The sequence below is a fragment of the Leptodactylus fuscus genome, chromosome 9 (assembly GCF_031893055.1).
Source record: "Leptodactylus fuscus isolate aLepFus1 chromosome 9, aLepFus1.hap2, whole genome shotgun sequence".
In the NCBI taxonomy this organism is placed as follows: domain Eukaryota; kingdom Metazoa; phylum Chordata; class Amphibia; order Anura; family Leptodactylidae; genus Leptodactylus; species Leptodactylus fuscus.
In genome coordinates this window covers 79,874,902-79,895,756 of record NC_134273.1, presented here as the reverse complement: position 1 = coordinate 79,895,756, position 20,855 = coordinate 79,874,902, and the positions used below count along the sequence as shown (strand labels likewise).

Genomic DNA, 20,855 nt, shown 5'->3' with positions numbered 1-20,855 from the left:
TGCTGGGTCTGGTGACACTAACCTATCTATCTGCAGGGCTGGGGTGATATGCTGGTTCTGGTGACACTAACCTATCTATCTGCAGGACTGGAGTGATATACTGGTTCTGGTGACACTAACCTATCTATCTGCAGGGCTGGGGTGATATGCTGGTTCTGGTGACACTAACCTATCTATCTGCAGGGCTGGGGTGATATGCTGGGTCTGGTGACACTAACCTATCTATCTGCAGGGCTGGGGTGATATGCTGGTTCTGGTGACACTAACCTATCTATCTGCAGGACTGGGGTGATATACTGGTTCTGGTGACAGTAACCTATCTATCTGCAGGGCTGGGGTGATATGCTGGTTCTGGTGACAGTAACCTATCTATCTGCAGGGCTGGGGTGATATGCTGGTTCTGGTGACGGTAACCTATCTATCTGCAGGGCTGGGGTGATATGCTGGGTCTGGTGACACTAACCTATCTATCTGCAGGGCTGGCGTGATATGCTGGTTCTGGTGACAGTAACCTATCTATCTGCAGGGCTGGGGTGATATGCTGGTTCTGGTGACAGTAACCTATCTATCTGCAGGGCTGGGGTGATATGCTGGTTCTGGTGACAGTAACCTATCTATCTGCAGGGCTGGGGTGATATGCTGGTTCTGGTGACAGTAACCTATCTATCTGCAGGGCTGGGGTGATATGCTGGTTCTGGTGACACTAACCTATCTATCTGCAGGGCTGGGGTGATATGCTGGTTCTGGTGACAGTAACCTATCTATCTGCAGGGCTGGGGTGATATGCTGGTTCTGGTGACAGTAACCTATCTATCTGCAGGGCTGGGGTGATATGCTGGTTCTGGTGACAGTAACCTATCTATCTGCAGGGCTGGGGTGATATGCTGGGGTCTGGTGACAGTAACCTATCTATCTGCAGGACTGGGGTGATATGCTGGTTCTGGTGACACTAACCTATCTATCTGCAGGGCTGGGGTGATATGCTGGTTCTGGTGACAGTAACCTATCTATCTGCAGGGCTGGGGTGATATGCTGGTTCTGGTGACACTAACCTATCTATCTGCAGGGCTGGGGTGATATGCTGGTTCTGGTGACAGTAACCTATCTATCTGCAGGGCTGGGGTGATATGCTGGTTCTGGTGACAGTAACCTATCTATCTGCAGGGCTGGGGTGATATGCTGGTTCTGGTGACACTAACCTATCTATCTGCAGGGCTGGGGTGATATGCTGGTTCTGGTGACAGTAACCTATCTATCTGCAGGGCTGGGGTGATATGCTGGTTCTGGTGACAGTAACCTATCTATCTGCAGGGCTGGGGTGATATGCTGGTTCTGGTGACAGTAACCTATCTATCTGCAGGGCTGGGGTGATATGCTGGTTCTGGTGACAGTAACCTATCTATCTGCAGGGCTGGGGTGATATGCTGGTTCTGGTGACACTAACCTATCTATCTGCAGGGCTGGGGTGATATGCTGGTTCTGGTGACAGTAACCTATCTATCTGCAGGGCTGGGGTGATATGCTGGTTCTGGTGACAGTAACCTATCTATCTGCAGGGCTGGGGTGATATGCTGGTTCTGGTGACAGTAACCTATCTATCTGCAGGGCTGGGGTGATATGCTGGGGTCTGGTGACAGTAACCTATCTATCTGCAGGACTGGGGTGATATGCTGGTTCTGGTGACACTAACCTATCTATCTGCAGGGCTGGGGTGATATGCTGGTTCTGGTGACAGTAACCTATCTATCTGCAGGGCTGGGGTGATATGCTGGTTCTGGTGACACTAACCTATCTATCTGCAGGGCTGGGGTGATATGCTGGTTCTGGTGACAGTAACCTATCTATCTGCAGGGCTGGGGTGATATGCTGGTTCTGGTGACAGTAACCTATCTATCTGCAGGGCTGGGGTGATATGCTGGTTCTGGTGACACTAACCTATCTATCTGCAGGGCTGGGGTGATATGCTGGTTCTGGTGACAGTAACCTATCTATCTGCAGGGCTGGGGTGATATGCTGGTTCTGGTGACAGTAACCTATCTATCTGCAGGGCTGGGGTGATATGCTGGTTCTGGTGACAGTAACCTATCTATCTGCAGGGCTGGGGTGATATGCTGGTTCTGGTGACAGTAACCTATCTATCTGCAGGGCTGGGGTGATATGCTGGTTCTGGTGACACTAACCTATCTATCTGCAGGGCTGGGGTGATATGCTGGTTCTGGTGACAGTAACCTATCTATCTGCAGGGCTGGGGTGATATGCTGGTTCTGGTGACAGTAACCTATCTATCTGCAGGGCTGGGGTGATATGCTGGTTCTGGTGACAGTAACCTATCTATCTGCAGGGCTGGGGTGATATGCTGGGGTCTGGTGACAGTAACCTATCTATCTGCAGGACTGGGGTGATATGCTGGTTCTGGTGACACTAACCTATCTATCTGCAGGGCTGGGGTGATATGCTGGTTCTGGTGACAGTAACCTATCTATCTGCAGGGCTGGGGTGATATGCTGGTTCTGGTGACACTAACCTATCTATCTGCAGGGCTGGGGTGATATGCTGGTTCTGGTGACAGTAACCTATCTATCTGCAGGGCTGGGGTGATATGCTGGTTCTGGTGACAGTAACCTATCTATCTGCAGGGCTGGGGTGATATGCTGGTTCTGGTGACACTAACCTATCTATCTGCAGGGCTGGGGTGATATGCTGGGTCTGGTGACACTAACCTGTCTATCTGCAGAGCTGGGTTGAGAGTCTGATTCTGGTAACACGCTCCCTTTAAAGATGTATGCACATGTTCTGTATAGACTGATGACATCATCTCAGTACATTTGCCCTGATTGGCACAAGGTCTAACATTGTTTGGCAATAAAACTCTGTAGAAGATCACTTGCAAATAAAAAGGGGAACCCTCTAATGGACATCTCCAAATAGGAAATTTGGCATTATGACTGTATTGCCACTTATTTTTACCCAAGACCAGGTTAATGTCCCATTTATGAAAGTGATTTAAGTTATAGAAATCTCTGTATTGATCCTTGATAGATTTACTGGTATAATGATAACCAAGGTGCCCCCAACACATTCAGCTGTCCAAGAGGAACACTTAGGGTTAACGGAATGTTCCAATTTATGGCAAAGTATATGGCAAAGGTTCTGCGGCTTCCATGATATAGAAGCCTTCAGCACCCACCTAAGAATAATTCACAGCAGAGATAAGTGAGTAGTATTCAATCGAATACCTTGCTCCCATAGGAATGCATGTAAGCGGCCGAACACCAAGGGGTTAAGTGCAGTGACTATTTGATGTGCTTAACCCCTTGGTGTTCGGCCGCTTACACGCATTCATATGGGAGCGAGATATTCTGAAATTTCCCCAATGTGGGACTATTAAAGGATTATCTTATCTCTTATCTTATCTTATTCGATCGAATACTACTCGCTCATCACCAGTGGACATGACAACTGCATCTATGGCAGACAAGTAATCAAAAACTGGATGCAACCAATGATAAGACAAAGCCGAAGTAGTGGAATAGCCATAGTTTGTTTTTTTAATCCCATTTTCGGCATTCAGCTAAATTTTTAGATTAAATTGAATTTTATACTAAAATTGTAATTTTTTTTTTTTTTCAAAAAATTTAGGAAACTTTGGAATTTTTTTCCAACGTATAACATTTTTAGAGTAACTATAGATTACCGATATAAGATTTTTAGATTAAATTAAATTTTATACTAAAAATAGATTTTTTTTTTCAAAAAATTTAGGAAACTTTGTAATTTTTTTAGAATATGTATAACATTTTTAGAGTAATCAGATTACCAATATAAGATTTTTATGTTAAATTAAATTTTATACTAAAAATAGATTTATTTTTTTTTAAATTTCAGAAACTTTGGAATTTTTTTTAGAATACGTATAACATTTTTAGAGTAACCATAGCTTACCGATGTAAGATTTTTAGATTAAATTAAATTTTATACTAAAAATAGATTTTTTTTTCAAAAAATTTAGGAAACTTTGGAATTTTTTTTTAGAATAAGTATGACATTTTTAGAGTAACCATAGATTACCGATATAAGATTTTTAGATTAAATTAAATTTTATACTAAAAATAGAGGATTGGATTTTTTTTCGAAAAATTTTGGAAATTTTTTGACAATATATATTAAAAAAAAACATTGTTAGTTTTGTTCAATGTTAGAAATATGATAAAGAAATTCCCATAGCCCATACATTGTATAAAATACAACGACAGGATATTATTAACGCAGTTCAGTCATCGTGGGAGTATTATTTTTTTTCAGGTCTTGAAACGTACGTCACTTTTTTTTTTTTTTTTTTCCCCCTCGTTTTTCTCAGGTACAAGATGTTAAATGCCAGCTCACTTCACAATATCGGTTTTGTTTCTGAGCCAGGCTGCAAACTCCAGACTTGTTGATAATGAAGCAGAAGGCATTACTGTAGACATCCTAAGCCCGGAGAGAGGTAAAGCGGGGAGGCTAATTACCAACATTCCTTGATGAATTACTAAGCAGTGTGTGGTAAATCCGTGCGCGTTTTCTCGTGCTGATCCCCCAAATTCATCCTCGACTTATTTCTTAAAAGGTTAAAGTTCCCTCGAGCGATTAGAGTCGGAATCAGGCAGCAGACGTGATTGTCCGAGGTAAGTGTATCTACGTAGACGACGTTGGAGTTCAGCCTGGTACTTTTAATCTAATTTTGCTATGTTTATAGTACGGACGGGAAAAAAAAAAAAAAGTTAATCTTGTGGCACGGTCGGGTAGGTTAAATTTACCATGCAGTACTGGGTAGAATCTGCATAGTTGTAGCCCGGCCAGAAAGAAATTCCTTAAGCCTCTTTTGAAAGGCAGGAATGCCTCTCGCTTGTCACTTTTAATTCGCTTACAATTTCGCCTTTGATTGTTAAAAAAAAATTTTTTCAAAAACAACCACAACAAGGTCCCACAATTATATCATTATGAAGGTGGCTCGGACTGTAAAATTCATCCACGGCACGGCGCGTTGTATAGTTCATAAAAGGGAACGTATGGTATGAGATCGATATATTTTTCAAATTAATAATTTTCTGTTCAATTGAATTTTTGATTGGAAGCCAACAATTATCCACAGGGTTATTGATTCAGGGAACAGTCAGAATCTTAAGAAATGTTTTGTTCAATTTTTTTTTTTTTACAAATTCACGACGGTCTAATTTTTAAATGAAGAGGAACAGAGATTCTATTATTTGAGATAAAATTGCTGAAACACAGAGAAGTATGCAGAAAATGTTAGAAAATAGAACTGATTCAATTAGAAAAATTTAAATCAATTACCAATTTTTGTTACTTCAATTTTTACTAAATTAGATGGATACGTTATTCGTCAATTGGCAAGAATGTTTCATTTTAAGAATTCGGCTATAGATAGGAAAGGTTATCTAAACACTTAAAAAATTAATAAAATGAAAAATCAAGAAATATTTCAATTGAAAACCTTTTTTTTGTGGAAATTGGGTCAATTTAAAGGTTGATTAGGGTTGAGCCGATCTTGAGATTTCAGGATCGATTTTAAAATCTGATTTCCGATCATTTTCCAGCCGATCCCGATCATGAAATTTGCTCGATCGCTGATCAGAATCCTGATCGCTCAACCCTAGTCAATGCTTCTCTATGGGAAAAGTCACTTTTAGGGTTGAGCCGATCTTGAGATAACCTCTGACCTCAATCCCGCTGGAAAAGATTGGGATCGGAATTGTGAAATTTACTCGATCGCCGATCGGAATCTGATGTTTTCCGATCCCGATCGCTCAACCCTAAGGTTGATATAAAGTATAAAAATGAATATTTTAGTTTTTATAAACAGCACCAGTCTAAAATGCCCAATAAGATACATAATCTGATAGGCGCGATCATCCAGTTTTGGTGCTTTATTTAATCCAATCTGTAATGCTATTCCAAAGATATAAGCCCTTTTAGTGTTGTTAGGTTATCCTAGCCAAGTGGATGGTAACACTGTGGTTTATTTAGGGGCTGGGTCTCTGCGTACTATTCATCCACTTGGCTAGGATACCCTAATTTGCATCAACACTTAAAGGGCTTATACCCTGTTTCCCCGAAAATAAGACATCCCCCCCCCTTCACCTTCTGGATCACATACAACCGGCAGTCATGCCGGCACTCCGCTAATTGTTCCCCGCTTTGTTTGCCGATTGTTCCCCGCTCCAGCCGCTGCATAAAACATCCTCCGAAAATAAGAAAGGTCATATATTTCGTTAGCTAATTAATTATAAGAACATGTCTTATTTTCGGGGAAACAGGGTATCTTTGGAATAGCTGATCGGATTTGGATAAAGAGAACATCAGAATGGTCAGGGTGACAGCGCCGATCAGATGAGGGATTCCAATGGGGTTTTCAGAATTGGGGACAGGCCTTCTTTAAAGACAATACGTAGTATACATGATATTATAGTTGATCCAATCGGCTTATATAACTTGCCAACAACCTACAGAATATAAAATAAGATATTGCAAAATAATCTTGTGTGCACCAGCAAAAAAAAAAAAAAAAAGGGCTGGTCACAAAAATCTTCACCCGTATGTTCTTCTGAAGTCACCTGCAGTGAACATTTGGTCACCTAACCTATTTACACCAGGGGTATGTCTACAAATCGACTGTAGCAGTAAATGCCTACCCTACCCTACCACCCCTACCACCCCTCCATTAGATCAGTGAGGGTCCTGGAGGTTGGACTTGCCCTGATCAAGCAATTAGGGCCTATCCTATAAAGAGAGGCCATCACAGTTCTAGTCTTAAAGAACCCCTTTAGATGGATCCTTTCATCACCTCCAACAAGTTCAGCTGTTTATATTATATAATAGAAGACCCACCACCGATTCCAGAATTTTTCCTCTAGCCCCCACCATTCCAGAGCAATCAGGGCTGTTAGTTTTGGTCCTGTTATACTAGTTAGGCTCTCTACTATCAAGTAGGTAGTGCCAGACAGGATGAAGGCGTGACTCTGAGCTCTGGCACTGTCCACCTCTGATTGGAGCCCTGACTGATGCCCACATTCTGACACCGCCCACTTGACATTAGAGAGTCTAGCTAGCATGATCGGCACCAAAAGTAACTGCACTGATTGCTCAGGAAAGGTGGGGGTTAGAGAAAAAAATTTCCACGGTGCCAGAATCAGTAGAGGGGCGCCTCTTAAGGGATTCTAAGCATTGTAGTCAGTAGAGGTGACATAAGGGCCTCATGACTGACCAGGGCACAGCAAGCATAGGGTAGTCCATCTTGAAGGTTACCTTCCAATAGATGAATCCCTATGTACAATGTAACCGGCTTCTACCAAAATAGCTCCTAACAATACAAGAGGACGATGAGATATCCGCTGCAGACCTTATCTGCTGCAGCAATGACCTCGCCCGCTCCCTGCCAGCTCCCAATATGAATGGCTGCAGACGTCGGGCTGTTTGGCGGCGCAGCACCTCATGCACCTGTTTTCAGAACACTTTGTTTTCTTGCACTAAGAGACCAACCTGGAGAAAATTCTTAACAAAGCAGCACTGATTTATGAGAGAGCAAAATCTAGAGGTGTACGGGATGGAACGGCAATAAATCAAAGAACAAAAGAAGGGAGAATAAAAAAAAAAAACTGCATAAAGTGAAGAAAAGTCAGAGAATAAAATGTAGCAAAGTTGTAGAACAAGGCGTAGATTTCAGGAAACTTAGAAAGTCAAACCAAAGAGACGTTCTGGGTTAGAAATCCCATTTCCTGTACCCTATTGTGCGATTCTGAGTATACAGAGGGGGGTCTTCTGATCCAGTACCCAAAAAGCAGCTGCAAAGAGGGTCTCTAACTCTGGAGGACCCAGAATGTCCAGGAATTATAATGACAACTAGTGACGGACAAACCGATTCCGAACGCTTTATGTTGCGGAATAAGTTGGCGCTATACAAATACGTGATTACTGCAGTCATGTCACTGCACTCCTTATGACACCGCTTTGTAGAGGGAAGAGTGCGAGTGGAGTAACACAACTGGGAGATCAGACTACATACAGGATTGAGTTGTAGTCTCTAACCATGGAAACATATACATTTGTCTAGGAGCAGTGTGCACAAAACTGGAGATTTCGCCATCTTGCAAATGAGAGAACTTGATTCAGAAAATGCATTCTAGATATCGTAAGAATTTTTTCGTTTTTCCAGGTCACTACATTAAAAAAAAAAAAAGGCTATCAAATCCTGCAATTTTCACTATAGCTGCTAAGCCTAATAATAGACCGACACTTGCCAATCTCATAGAAGGTTTTTTTGCAGTAGTCGCTTCATTTACATCATAGACAAGACAGACATCATTACAATAGAAGATAGCACCTCTATAGATAACACCACTGACCTATCATGGCACCTACTACTAACAATAAATGATGTTGCAACTTATCTCTCTTAACCAATAGTTGCCTATGACCGTGACGTGCTGTAAAGCAGATCACTAAATGCTGTTTAAAGGAGCAGAGGTGAAGCTCAGGCAAAATGGCCGTCCTATAATCATGTACAGATAATAGGATTAAAAAACTAGAATGTGAAATTTAAAACAAACATTTGAATAGATGTGATCGATTTCACTATCTGGTTTTCATTGATAAAGAAAGCGATAAATTCCCTTTAAGACAAGATGGTGCAATGGTTAAAGCTGCAACCGATAAAGGATTGACAATATGCTTTCAGCTTGACAGGCATATACCGTATATCTGCGCGCCCAGGAATAAGACACTCAAGTATTCAGCGTGATCAGAAAGACGTATTTAGAGCCTAGAAGAGCCGATCACCATCACTATACAGAGCAATAGCCACCGGCGCTGTGAAAGTGATTAATCCCCACGTAGTTACGACCGCGCCATCATTAGACTCTTCCTTAGTCACTATCTCGCTATATCGCCCTCATCCGTATTAAGACACAAGACACATTGCTGTTACCAGATTGGACAAAGCGCAATTCTACCTCTACCCTTCTGTGATTTACATTCTGACACTTAAAGGGGATGTCCAAGATTAGGATACTGAGCTTTAGTTCAGGAAGTGACATCATGTCCATGCTGGACCACCGTCCCATTCTGATAAATGGGGCTCGGCTGTAGCATGGTCACGGAGTGGAGGTCAGTATCATAGTCCTGGACAACCCCTTTAACACCAAATATGACTTCTTGCAGCCAATCACCAATACTGTCACCAATACAGTAAGAGACTGGTGGTCACGTGTCAACATATTAGTCCAGTAAACAGATACCAGAAGGATCAACATGGGGGCAGGGGGTTGGAAAGGCAAGTATCACTCCAAAAAACCCCATTAATAGAGGCAGGTCCCCAATTCCTGATTCCCACCTATTAGACACAGCACAGAGAAGATACAAAGAGCGTCTATCACTCCGGAGGAACTGACACATCTTGGAATTACTCAAACAACCCATTGATTTCAATCAGAAGGGTGTAATGCTTTATCAACCCAGTGGTGGCGCTGCAGGGAAATGAGACACTTGCTGTCCGGTTCTCTTACAGATAAATATGATGTCGAAAAGACAGAATCGCCATAGAGTAAAACCGAAATTCTATTAAAGAATCTCAATAAGATAACAAACAGTAAGACAAAACAAGGAGGGGAAAAAGGAAAAGAAGACCAATGCTGCGTTAATGTATCACATATGGTAAGATGGAAGAAACATGTATACATAATATATAACTATAATAACAAGTAAGGCCAGTGAATCACCAGCACATTATATATGGAAGAAGGGAATCAAGTCACAATGACATGGAGAAAGGAAAATACGGCCATACAAAGTTGCAACACCATATCCAAATCCCACCACTCCGTCCTCATGCGCATAGTGAAAATCTTACCATACGTGAACTCGCCCCAACGCGCGTTTCGTTAGGTTCTCTTACAGGTAACTCTCAATTACTAGCGTTCTCAGAAAATTGTGTGATGAGCTTAAGTACACCTATATGGATTGTACCAAATGGAAAATCCCTTTAACAGAATGAAGTGTATGAAGAAAATAATGTAAATCCCATCAATATTCGGTGTGACCTTTGCCCTTTGCCTTCCATCAGTTCTTCTCGTTACTTGAAGACAGTTTTTGGCAGAACTCGGCAGGGATCTTGTTCCCGCCGCCATCTTGGAGAACTAAGCACAGATCTGCTGTGGATGTTACTTGCTCCAATCCGTCTGTCTCTTCATGTCATCCTAGACAGACTGGACGATGGTGAGATCAGGGCTATATCGGTGGGGGTCGTATCATCACTTCCAGGACTCCTCCTCCAAAGGGCAAAGGTCACACCAAATATTGATGAGATTTACATTTCCATATTCCTCATTCACTACATTTTGGTAATTAACAATAAAATGATTAACCCTTCTATTTCTGAAAGCGCTCTGACTTTGTAGGATTTTTTTTCCACACCTGCCTAATTTACTGTCTATGAAAATTGGATCATTTTTGGAGGTAGGAAATGACTTCTTTTTTTTTTAGAGACTCTTCTCAGACAGAAAAGTATCTGAACAATCAGCGTTTCTGCGCCGCACAAGTGTTTTTATTTACTTCCTCCGGCCCCAAATAATCCGTCTTCATTGTCCCCAGAGAAGGAGCCTGATCTTGCTTCTCCCTGATAAAGATGCATTGTGTTGCCATTTACTTTCTTCGGTCTAAATCTCAATGTGTGAAATTAAATCTATTCTTAAGCATGGCGAATTTTCCAGTAATTAGGAAGCTAGATGTCCCCGTGGTGCCCAGATACTAACAAGCTCCTGCCGATTCTCATCTAACAAGGAATGAAAGCTTCTGTAGCCAACCGCTCACTGGAGCCACCGGCAAAAAGAAGGGATTACAGTCATGAAAAACTACAAACTGGATACAAAATATTAAAGGGCCACTGCACCTAAAGTCCGCACCTTCTAGAACGTTCTAGACAAGAGTGAGTTAAATCCGTAGCACCTATGTAAGTAAATAGGAGCGGTCAAGGGGGCACCAACCATTCTGGACTCCCTGTCCGTCCTCCCATTACGACCATTGGCGAATTCAAAGAAAAAACTCGGCTACACAAGTTTTCGGTTTCGAGCGGAGGCCAAAAAAAAAAGTTGAAAAATTGGTCTGTTGAGACGCGTAGGATAAATTGTCTTTACCTGGGGCTCATGGCTTGAAGAGCGGGATGATATAAATCATACTTTATAATAAAACTATCCTCAGAGACTGCAAGAAGCGAACGCTCATGCAGGTAACACGCTGAGATGTACGCGAGTGCCGGAAACGTCCAAATTATAAGGACGTGACAAATAGGCAGAGCGTAAGGTCCTCAGGAACACGATTTAAAGTTAGATCCACTTTTCACATTAGTTTAAAGACAAAAAGTTGAGTAACTTTGTAAATGTATCGATTCGGAGCAACGGAATTGACTTGATGCTTCAGAGCTGCATTCGCAATTCTGCTGGGTGTGATTGAGTCTACAGACAGAGCTCTAAAAGTGATGCTGAGACAGCTTTCACACATTAGACTGCCTGCTGTAAAGAAGACAAAGCAACGCAGAAAGCCCTGGGCAGACACCGAACAAGCAGGCTAGGCGCACATCTGCGCTCACATCTGTTGGAGACTCCAATGCAGAAACTGCCGAAAATCGGTGGAGAGAAAAGTCCTGCATGGAGGACTTTTCCCTCTGCCAGCTTCAGTTTAAAAACGGGGCAACACAGTGGCTCAGTGGCCAGTGCTACAGTCTTGCAGCGCTGGAGTCTTGGGTTTGAATCCTACCAAGGACAAAACATCTGCAAGGAGCTTGTATGTTCTTCTTGTGTTTGTGTGGATTTCCTCCCATAGTCCAATGACATACTGATAGGGAAAAATCTACATTGTGAGCTCTATATGGGGCTTACAATCTAGGGGCCCCATTATAGCCTGTGTGGTCTGCAAGTCACTGCTGTTTCAGCGGTCCGGCTCTCCGTCATTTAGATCTTCCGTCAGATTCAAACAATGGAGAACCCAACGCAGGTGAGAACCGGGCCTGAATAATTTATAAAATAAACGCAAAGATCAAAAATGAGTGGTTCTGGGCGCGCTTGGGGGACTACATGGTTGATAAGTGTTCCAAATTTCCCATGGCAGTCCTAAATTTTGGAAACAATCACAGCAAATTCAGACACGTCCTAACTTGAAAGTTGCATAGCTTACAATGACTCCTGCCAACAATCTCACCAATCCGGGGGCAGTCCTGGGGTCATTCGGGTCCAGCACTTAACTATCCCTACTTTGTCCACTCAGGGGCTCAGCGGTTCCTATTGTAGCCTTGCAGCACTGGAGTCCTGGGTCAGAATCCAACCAAGGACATCTGTGAGGAGTTTGTATGTTCTCCCCGTGTTTGTGTGGGTTTCCTCCAGGTACTCCGGTTTCCTCCCACACTCTACAGATTGTGAGCCCTATATAGGACAGTACTGACAATATCTGTATAGCGCTGCAGGATATGTTGGTACCACATAGAGCAAAATACATGGTTTTTTTTCCTATCAGTGTGTGTTTATAGAATGGGAGGAAATCCACGCAAACACGGGGAGAACATACAAACTCCTTGCAGATGTTGTTCCTGGCAGGATTCAAACCCAGGACTCCAACGCTGCAAGGCTGTAATGCTAACCACTGAGCCACCATGTCACCCACAAAATATGTTTTTGCCATTGTAATGTTTCCAAGTGGGCAGATATACAGAAGGGCCCCATAGTGTGCGGCATTACACCCCATAGAACTGTATGTTAGGGGGCCTAATGGTTGTCACAGAACTAAAATCATACTCGAAGGCGCCTGAAAAAACAGGGGTCACCTCCCGGACTCCAAGAAGAGATGGCAAACCTCCTGGGGCTGTAGGAGTGTCCCCACATATGTTGTCGTAGAAGTCATTGGGCATTTTATTTTTTGGGCCATATTTTACGCCAGTCTTAATAAATCTGCCCCGCTGTGTTTGTTGGCCATACCGACCAATCACAGGGCAACTTTCACTATTGAAGTCCTTCAGCAGAAATGAAAGCTGCGTTGTGATTGGTTGCAATGGGCAATAGAATTAGAAAAATCTCACCAAAGGATAGGCCGAAAGCAAGTCCTTGCGGCGCACCGTACCGCAGGCCGCTATATGGCGGCGACCTAGTTGTAGTTTAGTCGACCACGCTTCATATACTAACCTGTAGAGCGCCTTTATTTTATTATAGGATCCTACGGGCGACGTACGCCATTATATGCCTATATATACTGTACGTACATACTGTCTACGTATACTTACGTAGTAACAAGGTGTAAACAGAGCCATAATATTATACTATACACCCATATCTGATTGACAGCGCCCGCTGGGATTTGTAGTCCCTATCGAGCCAATAGACAAAACTCCATAAAGTTGCTCAGAAATGTCATTTACTTGGGCCAAAATTTCCACCTCTCCGGCAAACTCCCCAGCACTATACGGCGAAACCCGCAGACCTCCATTATTAATCCTCTAAACTGCGGCTTCTTAACGCGGCGGGGAACTGAATGCTCGGTTTTACACTTCATATAACTCCTGTGGTAAAAGTGTTATCCTCCCCGCAGGTGGATATGTTATTTTAGTGCACAGAAAATGATGCTATAGGACGTGGGATTAAACCGGGTTACAGATGTAGCAGAGCTGAATGGGTCGCTTGACGCTTCTGAGCTGTTCTATGTGAATACGACAGGTACAATTGATCATTGGGCAAATAATCCCCCCCCCCCCTACGTGCCCCGTATAGGTCCAGTTCACGAGTGGACGCACGTTATTTCGGTGCAGATCAGACCCCTCTGGGTATACGGATAGAAAAGATAACTAGGCGCATAGGATCCAACCTGCCTGCCATTCACATTTCCTTGGCATCAGCTTATCAGCGCCGAAATCAGCTGCTTCTGCCAACAAATATTCAATGTATATACAAAACACAGTGTGCTGCGGTACACAACAAATCCAGCTCTGCTATATGTAATAAACGCATTCCTACGACACTGGGTGAACCCAGCTTTACCGTGTCTGCTACATCTAATAAACTCAGATACGTTACAACTTTTCTACGGCACGTCTAACAAACTCAGCTCTGCCACATCGCTTTTGGCACTGCTACAATAGATCACCGGATAAACCGCCATTACTGCTACTCTGCTATATCTGACCCATTCAGCATTAGTACATGACGTATATTAGAACTTTTCTCCCCTATACTCAGCTCTGCTACATATATCCTATAAAAACTATTGACCGGCACAGGCTGCAAAAAAGTAATTCAGCGCTGCTAGAAACGAGACGCTCTGCACAGGTAAGGCGACAGTCAAGGGCACAACTCTCCGAAACTTCTCCATGAAACAATATAGTCTTGGCAAACACAGCTGCAGATGTAGCAGAGCTGACTCGTCCTTTAACTCTTTATGCATTGCAAACGATAGGTAATTAAGACGTGACGCGGAAAAGGGTAATTAGATTTGCGCAGCTTTCCGGTGAAGATGAAGAAAGGAAGGCACGTACCTTGAGAACTTCCATTGGTACCTGGGCAGCAGTCGGCAGGCTGGTGGACACGCTGACGTTGATGGCTGGTGTGTGGCTGGCTGCTACCCTCTGCTGCATGAACTGAGCTGCCTGCTGCTTCTGTTGCTGTTCACGACGTTCTTGCTCCTGCATCTGCTCACGCATGAGCTGCTGGCGTAGCAAAATCCGTGATGTCATATTGGAGGAGCTTAGTGGAGGCTTGGACGCTCCTGGATGCTCAGCTGAGCTGCTGTGAAAAGGCAAAAGATAGAGTCCTAATTAGTTGGGAATATTATGGCGGAGCACAAAGCCGGGGTAAGGGGGTCTGCGCTGGCCTTTATACACCCAGACCATTCACAGACCCGGCTTTCTGCGCGGCGTACAACTTGGCAGTGTCAAGGTGGCCAAGAAAAGGCTAATACTAATGATCTCGAAAAGGGAGAAATACAATGTATACAACATACTAAACTAAGGCTTCTAAGACATGGCCGTTACAGAAAAATAACAGAAGGAATCAGGCCATAGTTTTTACTCTCCCTTACAGGATAGCAACTTTGGCCATGACGTCCATTACGTGACCCAGGATCTCCATGTCGAACTGCAAATCTTTCAATAATGTTATGGAATGGAGATACGTTGCGACTAGGGTTGAGCAATAGGGATCGGAAAAGATTGATTTCCGATTCTGATCTTTTCCTGCGGGATCGGGGTTGGAGGTTATTTCCCACAATGCTTGGCTACTGGCCAATCATTGTTAGCTTTTCCCACAATGATTGACCAGTAGCCAGTGGGAAATAACCTTCGACCTCGATCCCGTGGGAAAAGATCGGAATCCGATCTTTTCCGTTCCCGATCGCTCAACCCTAATTGTGACACTTGCAAGAGAAGCGAGACTACAACTTTTAGCACTGCTTAGACCCGGTTCATATCTGCTTTCGGGCCATACCGTTTCCCTATCCGCATGAAACATGCAGTCCTACAAGCAGCACTTTCCTCTTTAAATTTTTCGTACGGAAACCACACGGACCCCATTATAGTCTATTGGATCCGCGAGTTTCCCAGTTTCCTTTTCATGTGGATAGGTTTCCATCCGGGGGGTGCAGATGTGAACCAGGCCTTAATCTTTTTGCACCCTTGGTGACGACATTCACTTTCATTGGTGAAGGAGTTGCAGTGTGACACAGCGATCTCCGGTCTTGCAATAGGTGTCACATACAAAGTCATTGCATAGCCCTAGCCTAGAAGTAATACGGTGCCATATGGCGGAAGTGTACAGCCCCACTTCAAGGATTTCTGTAGGACTATCTGACATGCTTAAAATCCTGCAGACTATCAGTGAGCGCCCCCGCTGCATCCCATGGCTGACTCTAGTATATACAGGCAGGGATGGTCTTACGTATATGGTGCCCATTGTGGTATACAAATAAGCCTACAGGGGCAGATTAATGAAGGGGCCAGCGAAGGGTGGCCTTCATATATAATGGGGCACATAAATGAAGCACTCCCTCTGCCAGGGTGTACCTTGTAGCTGGCGTACATTTTCCACGCCATTTGCACTAGCTTTCTGGCATAAATGGCCATTTTGGTGTTGACCCCACTCCCTCCCCGCCCTTGTCACATCTCCTCTTCAGAAATGTAGTGAGGATGGCATAGGAATAAAAAAAAAGTTGCAATTTTTGTGCAAAGATGCCATTTTTTTTTGCATTTTGCAGCATATAAGAAATAGTAGACCTGGGCCACGATGCTTAAAGGACATGCGAATAATACACAAATTTTACACCAACCGTCCTGTAAAGGGGTTTTCTGGCCCCAAATCGTATATTTATACTGATAACCTATCCACAGGACAGGTTATTCTAATAACAGAGCGATATAATACATAATACTGCTATACACGTAATATTGTGCGGCCTAGAAGAAGCGTAGGACAGGCGTGGAATGGCCATTGCCTCTGTTTTAAATTGACATCCAAGTCCGGAATTTATGATGGATGAAGTGCAGATATAATGGAATTTTGAGGCGAGTGGTGCAGCTGTTCTGTATGCTTCCGCCATATGGCACCATGTGACACCCATTGTCTTGGATTGGTTGATAGACTTATACTTTATCGGGAGTCTCAGGTATACTCTGTATCATGTGATGAGATGTATATGATTATAACGGTACCAGTTATTCTACATTTCTGGACAATTAATATTAAAATCTGTGCGGGTCATAGGGTTCAGGTGCCAGGTTATCATTGGCACCCGCTTCAGCAGGGGCAGCTGATCTGCATACCTCCCAACCGTCCCGATTTCCGCTGCATTCACGATTCCGGTGACGTGTCCCGGTTGGAGGGAGGTATGTCCCGATTTCAACGCAGATCTGGGTTGAACACATACGCGGCTAAAGCAAGGAGCTGTCACAGTTCAGCTCCTTGCTTTAGCCGCGTCACGCCGCCTACTGGCAGTGTAGACGCGATGTGATGATGTCACATCGCGTCTACAACTGTGCACGAGAGAGAGAGCGCGGCGAGGGAACGAGGAGAAGGTAAGTGTAATGTGTGCACTGAGGTGGAACGTGAAACTGGGGGCAGATGAAGGAGAGGATGGCATGACACTGGGGGCAGAGATGGAGGGACATGAATATGGGGACAGAGATGTGGGGACATGAATCTGGGGGCAGAGATGGAGAGGACATGAATCTGGGGGCAGAGATGGAGGGACATGAATCTGGGGGCAGAGATGGAGGGACATGAATCTGGGGGCAGAGATGGAGGGACATGAATCTGGGGGCAGAGATGGAGGGACATGAATCTGGGGGCAGAGATGGAGGGACATGAATCTGGGGGCAGAGATGGAGGGACATGAATCTGGGGGCAGAGATGTAGGGGGGACATGAAACTGGGGGCAGAGATGGAGGGGGGACATGAAACTGGGGGCAGATGAAGGGTGTATATGAAACTGGGGGCAGAGATGGAGGGGGGGGACATATAATTTATGGGTGACTGTAGGAGGATTATACTGTGTGCAGGCACATGAAAAATTAATGAGAATGGGCGGAGTCAACACAAAAGTGAGCGGGGCTAAATTTGCCACGGAGTGCTACGCGTGCCACACATTTTGTCCCTCTTTCAGTTCTTCAAAAGTTTGGAGGTATGGATCTGCACCCTTGACAACAGTCAGTGATCCCTTTAACATGACACGTAAATAAGGTCGCCTCTCCACAGATGGTTATGGCAGGAAGTCAGTACACTTCTTCTTTACTTCCTGCTGATGTTCTTACCATAGTATATTTAGAAAAACCTCCGAGATCCTTAACAGCTTTGCTAACACAGTGTCAGACTTCTCACTGCAAAGCAGAATCCTGATATTTCCCAAACAATTCCACATCAATCGTCACATTCGCTTGCTAATTAGGAGCCGAGAGCGCGTATGAAAGATCTGGATATAATAGACTGCAGCAAACACATCTCTAGACCTAGTCCATAATCGGTTACCCTTACGGTTCCATGGCGCACGTTAACCTCTAAGTTGTTAATTGACTTCCCATAACGCATTGAAGGAGAAGGGGGTGCTCTGTCGTTTGAAGGTAAGATCAAACAATGAATCGGTCGGCCTCAAAAGCCGATTTTCCGAGGTAGAGATTGTCTTGTTATTTAAGGCCTGTCAGGTCACAACATTCCCAAAGTGTCTGATCCTTTTGATAAACCAGGACAGAAACCTTTGTTCAGAGGCTAATGCGGCGGTGGAGTAATCGCACTAATTAGCTGCTCAAGACAAGTCATTGACTGTGATACTTGCAAAAAAAAAAAAAAAAAGCAATTAACAATGAAAAAAGAATTCACGTAAGCTGCAGGTACAGGCCGAGGTTTTATAATTCAAATGAACAGCAGGGAGGTTATTTGGTGGCATATTCCAGATGATCCGACTGTATCGAGAGAAGGTGAGATTATAAGATTTATTATCTCTCGTCCAACCCATTTTTTTATTTCCCTGGTACATCGAAAAGAAAAATTTGTCAAGAGATGGGGCACCGGTCCATGGACGCCCCAACAGTCTCAGCCAAGAGGTGATAATTTGATGGGGGTTTTGTCTTAATTCGGTGGAGAAGGAACAAAAGTCTCTAAGTTTTTTGTAGTTTTTGGAGGGTCTTTAGTTTACAGTAGACACTACCCCTGTCCATATACCGTATAAGGATGGCTGTCATATAGGGTGTGCTCTCTACAGACTCCACCCATGTGCTAATTTTAATAGATGACATATAATACTGTTTTCCCTTCACGAGACTAACCACTTGCAAGATATCCAAGTCCTTAGAGGATTGAGATCTTCTAACTTTGAGAAAGTTTCAATGCAGATCCATCCACTGGTTGGCCAATTTTGTTGTACAAGTACTTGACTGGTCCTTGCCTTAAATCCATTAGGATGACCTAGGACATCAACATGACTCCTCACCCAACATCAGTGTCCAACCTCACTCATGGTTTTATGGCTAAATGGATGAGAATCCTAGCAGCCAAGTTTCAGAATGCAGTGGTAAAAACAGGTCCATATCTTCATATAAATTTACACAATGTTGTAGCCAGTATTGGACTGAGGTTCTTTGGGACCAAAAAACTTATTCTGGGGTCCCACCCTCCAACAACCCCTTGGAAATAGACTATAGTACTCTTCTACGCAGGGTGTGCCTTGATCTACCTTTGATGGGCCTATGCTAACAGATCATAGAGCGCATTTCATGAAGACCACCCCAGTCCTTATGTTCTCCAAGAGGGAACCATAGATTAGATCGCCCACTAAAAAGGTTTGTACAGAAGTTTTCCTGTTTAGTCTCACCATGATGACCAAGTATCTTGTCTATATTGAAACAAGAGGACACACTATCAAGGTTGTCTTCCTTAACAAACACAGAATCTCGATTATTCCCTTCCTTCATGCTTCAAATGTACGTCACGAGTTAATACACAAATCTGTCTCGCAATATAAAAGGTTGACAACCATGGTGGGACTCCTTCCCTTACCACTGATGTCTATCTATAGACATACGCCCATGTACATTTTCTCACTCCTTACTCCCATACTATACTCTTTGGATTTCCCAACTCGTTCTACTTTCTCCTCAAGTGTCGGCCACCATAGTATAATGTCTACAGGCATGAAACCACAGATAACATGACTGCAGACCGGTGAATATGGCATCAACTTCTCAAGAACATTAGCAAGGAATATGAGATAAGGGCAGTGCCGGAGCAGGACTGGAACCACTCCAGATACAGAACATCCTTTTATGTGGGGAGGTTCTGCCATCCATGGATCCGTCATAGTGTAAGACAATGCGAAAGTCCTTTGATTTGTTTGGTGTACCCAGAAGGTATGTCCAATCAGTTATGAGAGACATCCTGTAGCTGATGGTATCCTTCTACTCCATTACTGACTGTAGTAGCAAGACTAGATATGGAATTGGGCCACTTAAGAAAGTGATAATCTCTCACAGGAACATGGCTTGGGCATGACGTTGCTCACTGTCTGAGGACTCTTCTATGAATCCATATAACTCTCACTCGGATCTCCAAGCAGAAACCAAGGAGCAGTAGAACTTCCACTCCTTCAGTTTAGTAATCGGTGAAGGTCTCAACTTTGGGACTCCAACGATCAAAAGTTACAACATGTCAAAATTTGTAATGGAATACATCTTATAAACTAATATCCCAGTAGGTTGTCCATCTTCCTCACTAACACCAGGGTGGCTCCACCATGACAGCCTACAGTCAGAGTTGCGAAATTGGAGTTGAAGCCAATTTTGGGTGGAGTGGGAAAAAAGTTATCTCTTCTGGGTAACCCGTCCACTTTAAAAGGGATTACACAAGGAAACCCCCAGACCCCATAGACTATAATGAGTTCCGCCATTCCTCCAATGAGTTCCGCCAAGTCCTCCTCCTCCCCACCAATTTTAAGCAAATTCTATGGCGGAGTCTCCAACACTGTGAACCCAGCCTTAGAGTTGCTCTGCTATTCTCATCTTTTTGGCGTTCGTGTTTTTTTTTCCACCGATATTTCGACACCATTATACAATGTAAATATCGTCTGCTGACCAGACACGAACAAGTCACTTTGGTAAGATCAAGATTTGGCTGCAAATTGCTGAGTGTTGCGCTAAAAACTAAAGGCCGGCTTGACCTTATCCCTTACCTTATCTGTAATGTTTATTACTTACAGTTATAAGAACTGTGCTCAGCGTTGATAAGATAGAGAGTTCCTTTAAGGAGTCTGATATGTGGCACAAAAGCTGTTTTGTCTAGGCAGTGATAATATAT

The 20,855-nt window shown here is 43.7% G+C and overlaps 1 protein-coding gene across 7 annotated transcripts in view; it reads right to left on the bottom strand.

Moving 5' to 3' along the window:
• The window catches only part of MITF (melanocyte inducing transcription factor), a 128,627-nt gene that overhangs the window by 38,700 nt on the left and 69,072 nt on the right, over nt 1-20,855 (bottom strand). For 5 of the 7 annotated variants that reach the window (XM_075287515.1, XM_075287521.1, XM_075287518.1 and 2 more), the window contains exon 2: nt 14,561-14,810. In XM_075287515.1, the coding sequence (XP_075143616.1) occupies nt 14,561-14,810 (250 nt within the window). The remainder of the gene's footprint in view (nt 1-14,560; nt 14,811-20,855) is intronic. The other 2 variants (XM_075287517.1, XM_075287519.1) reach the window with 1 other exon arrangement.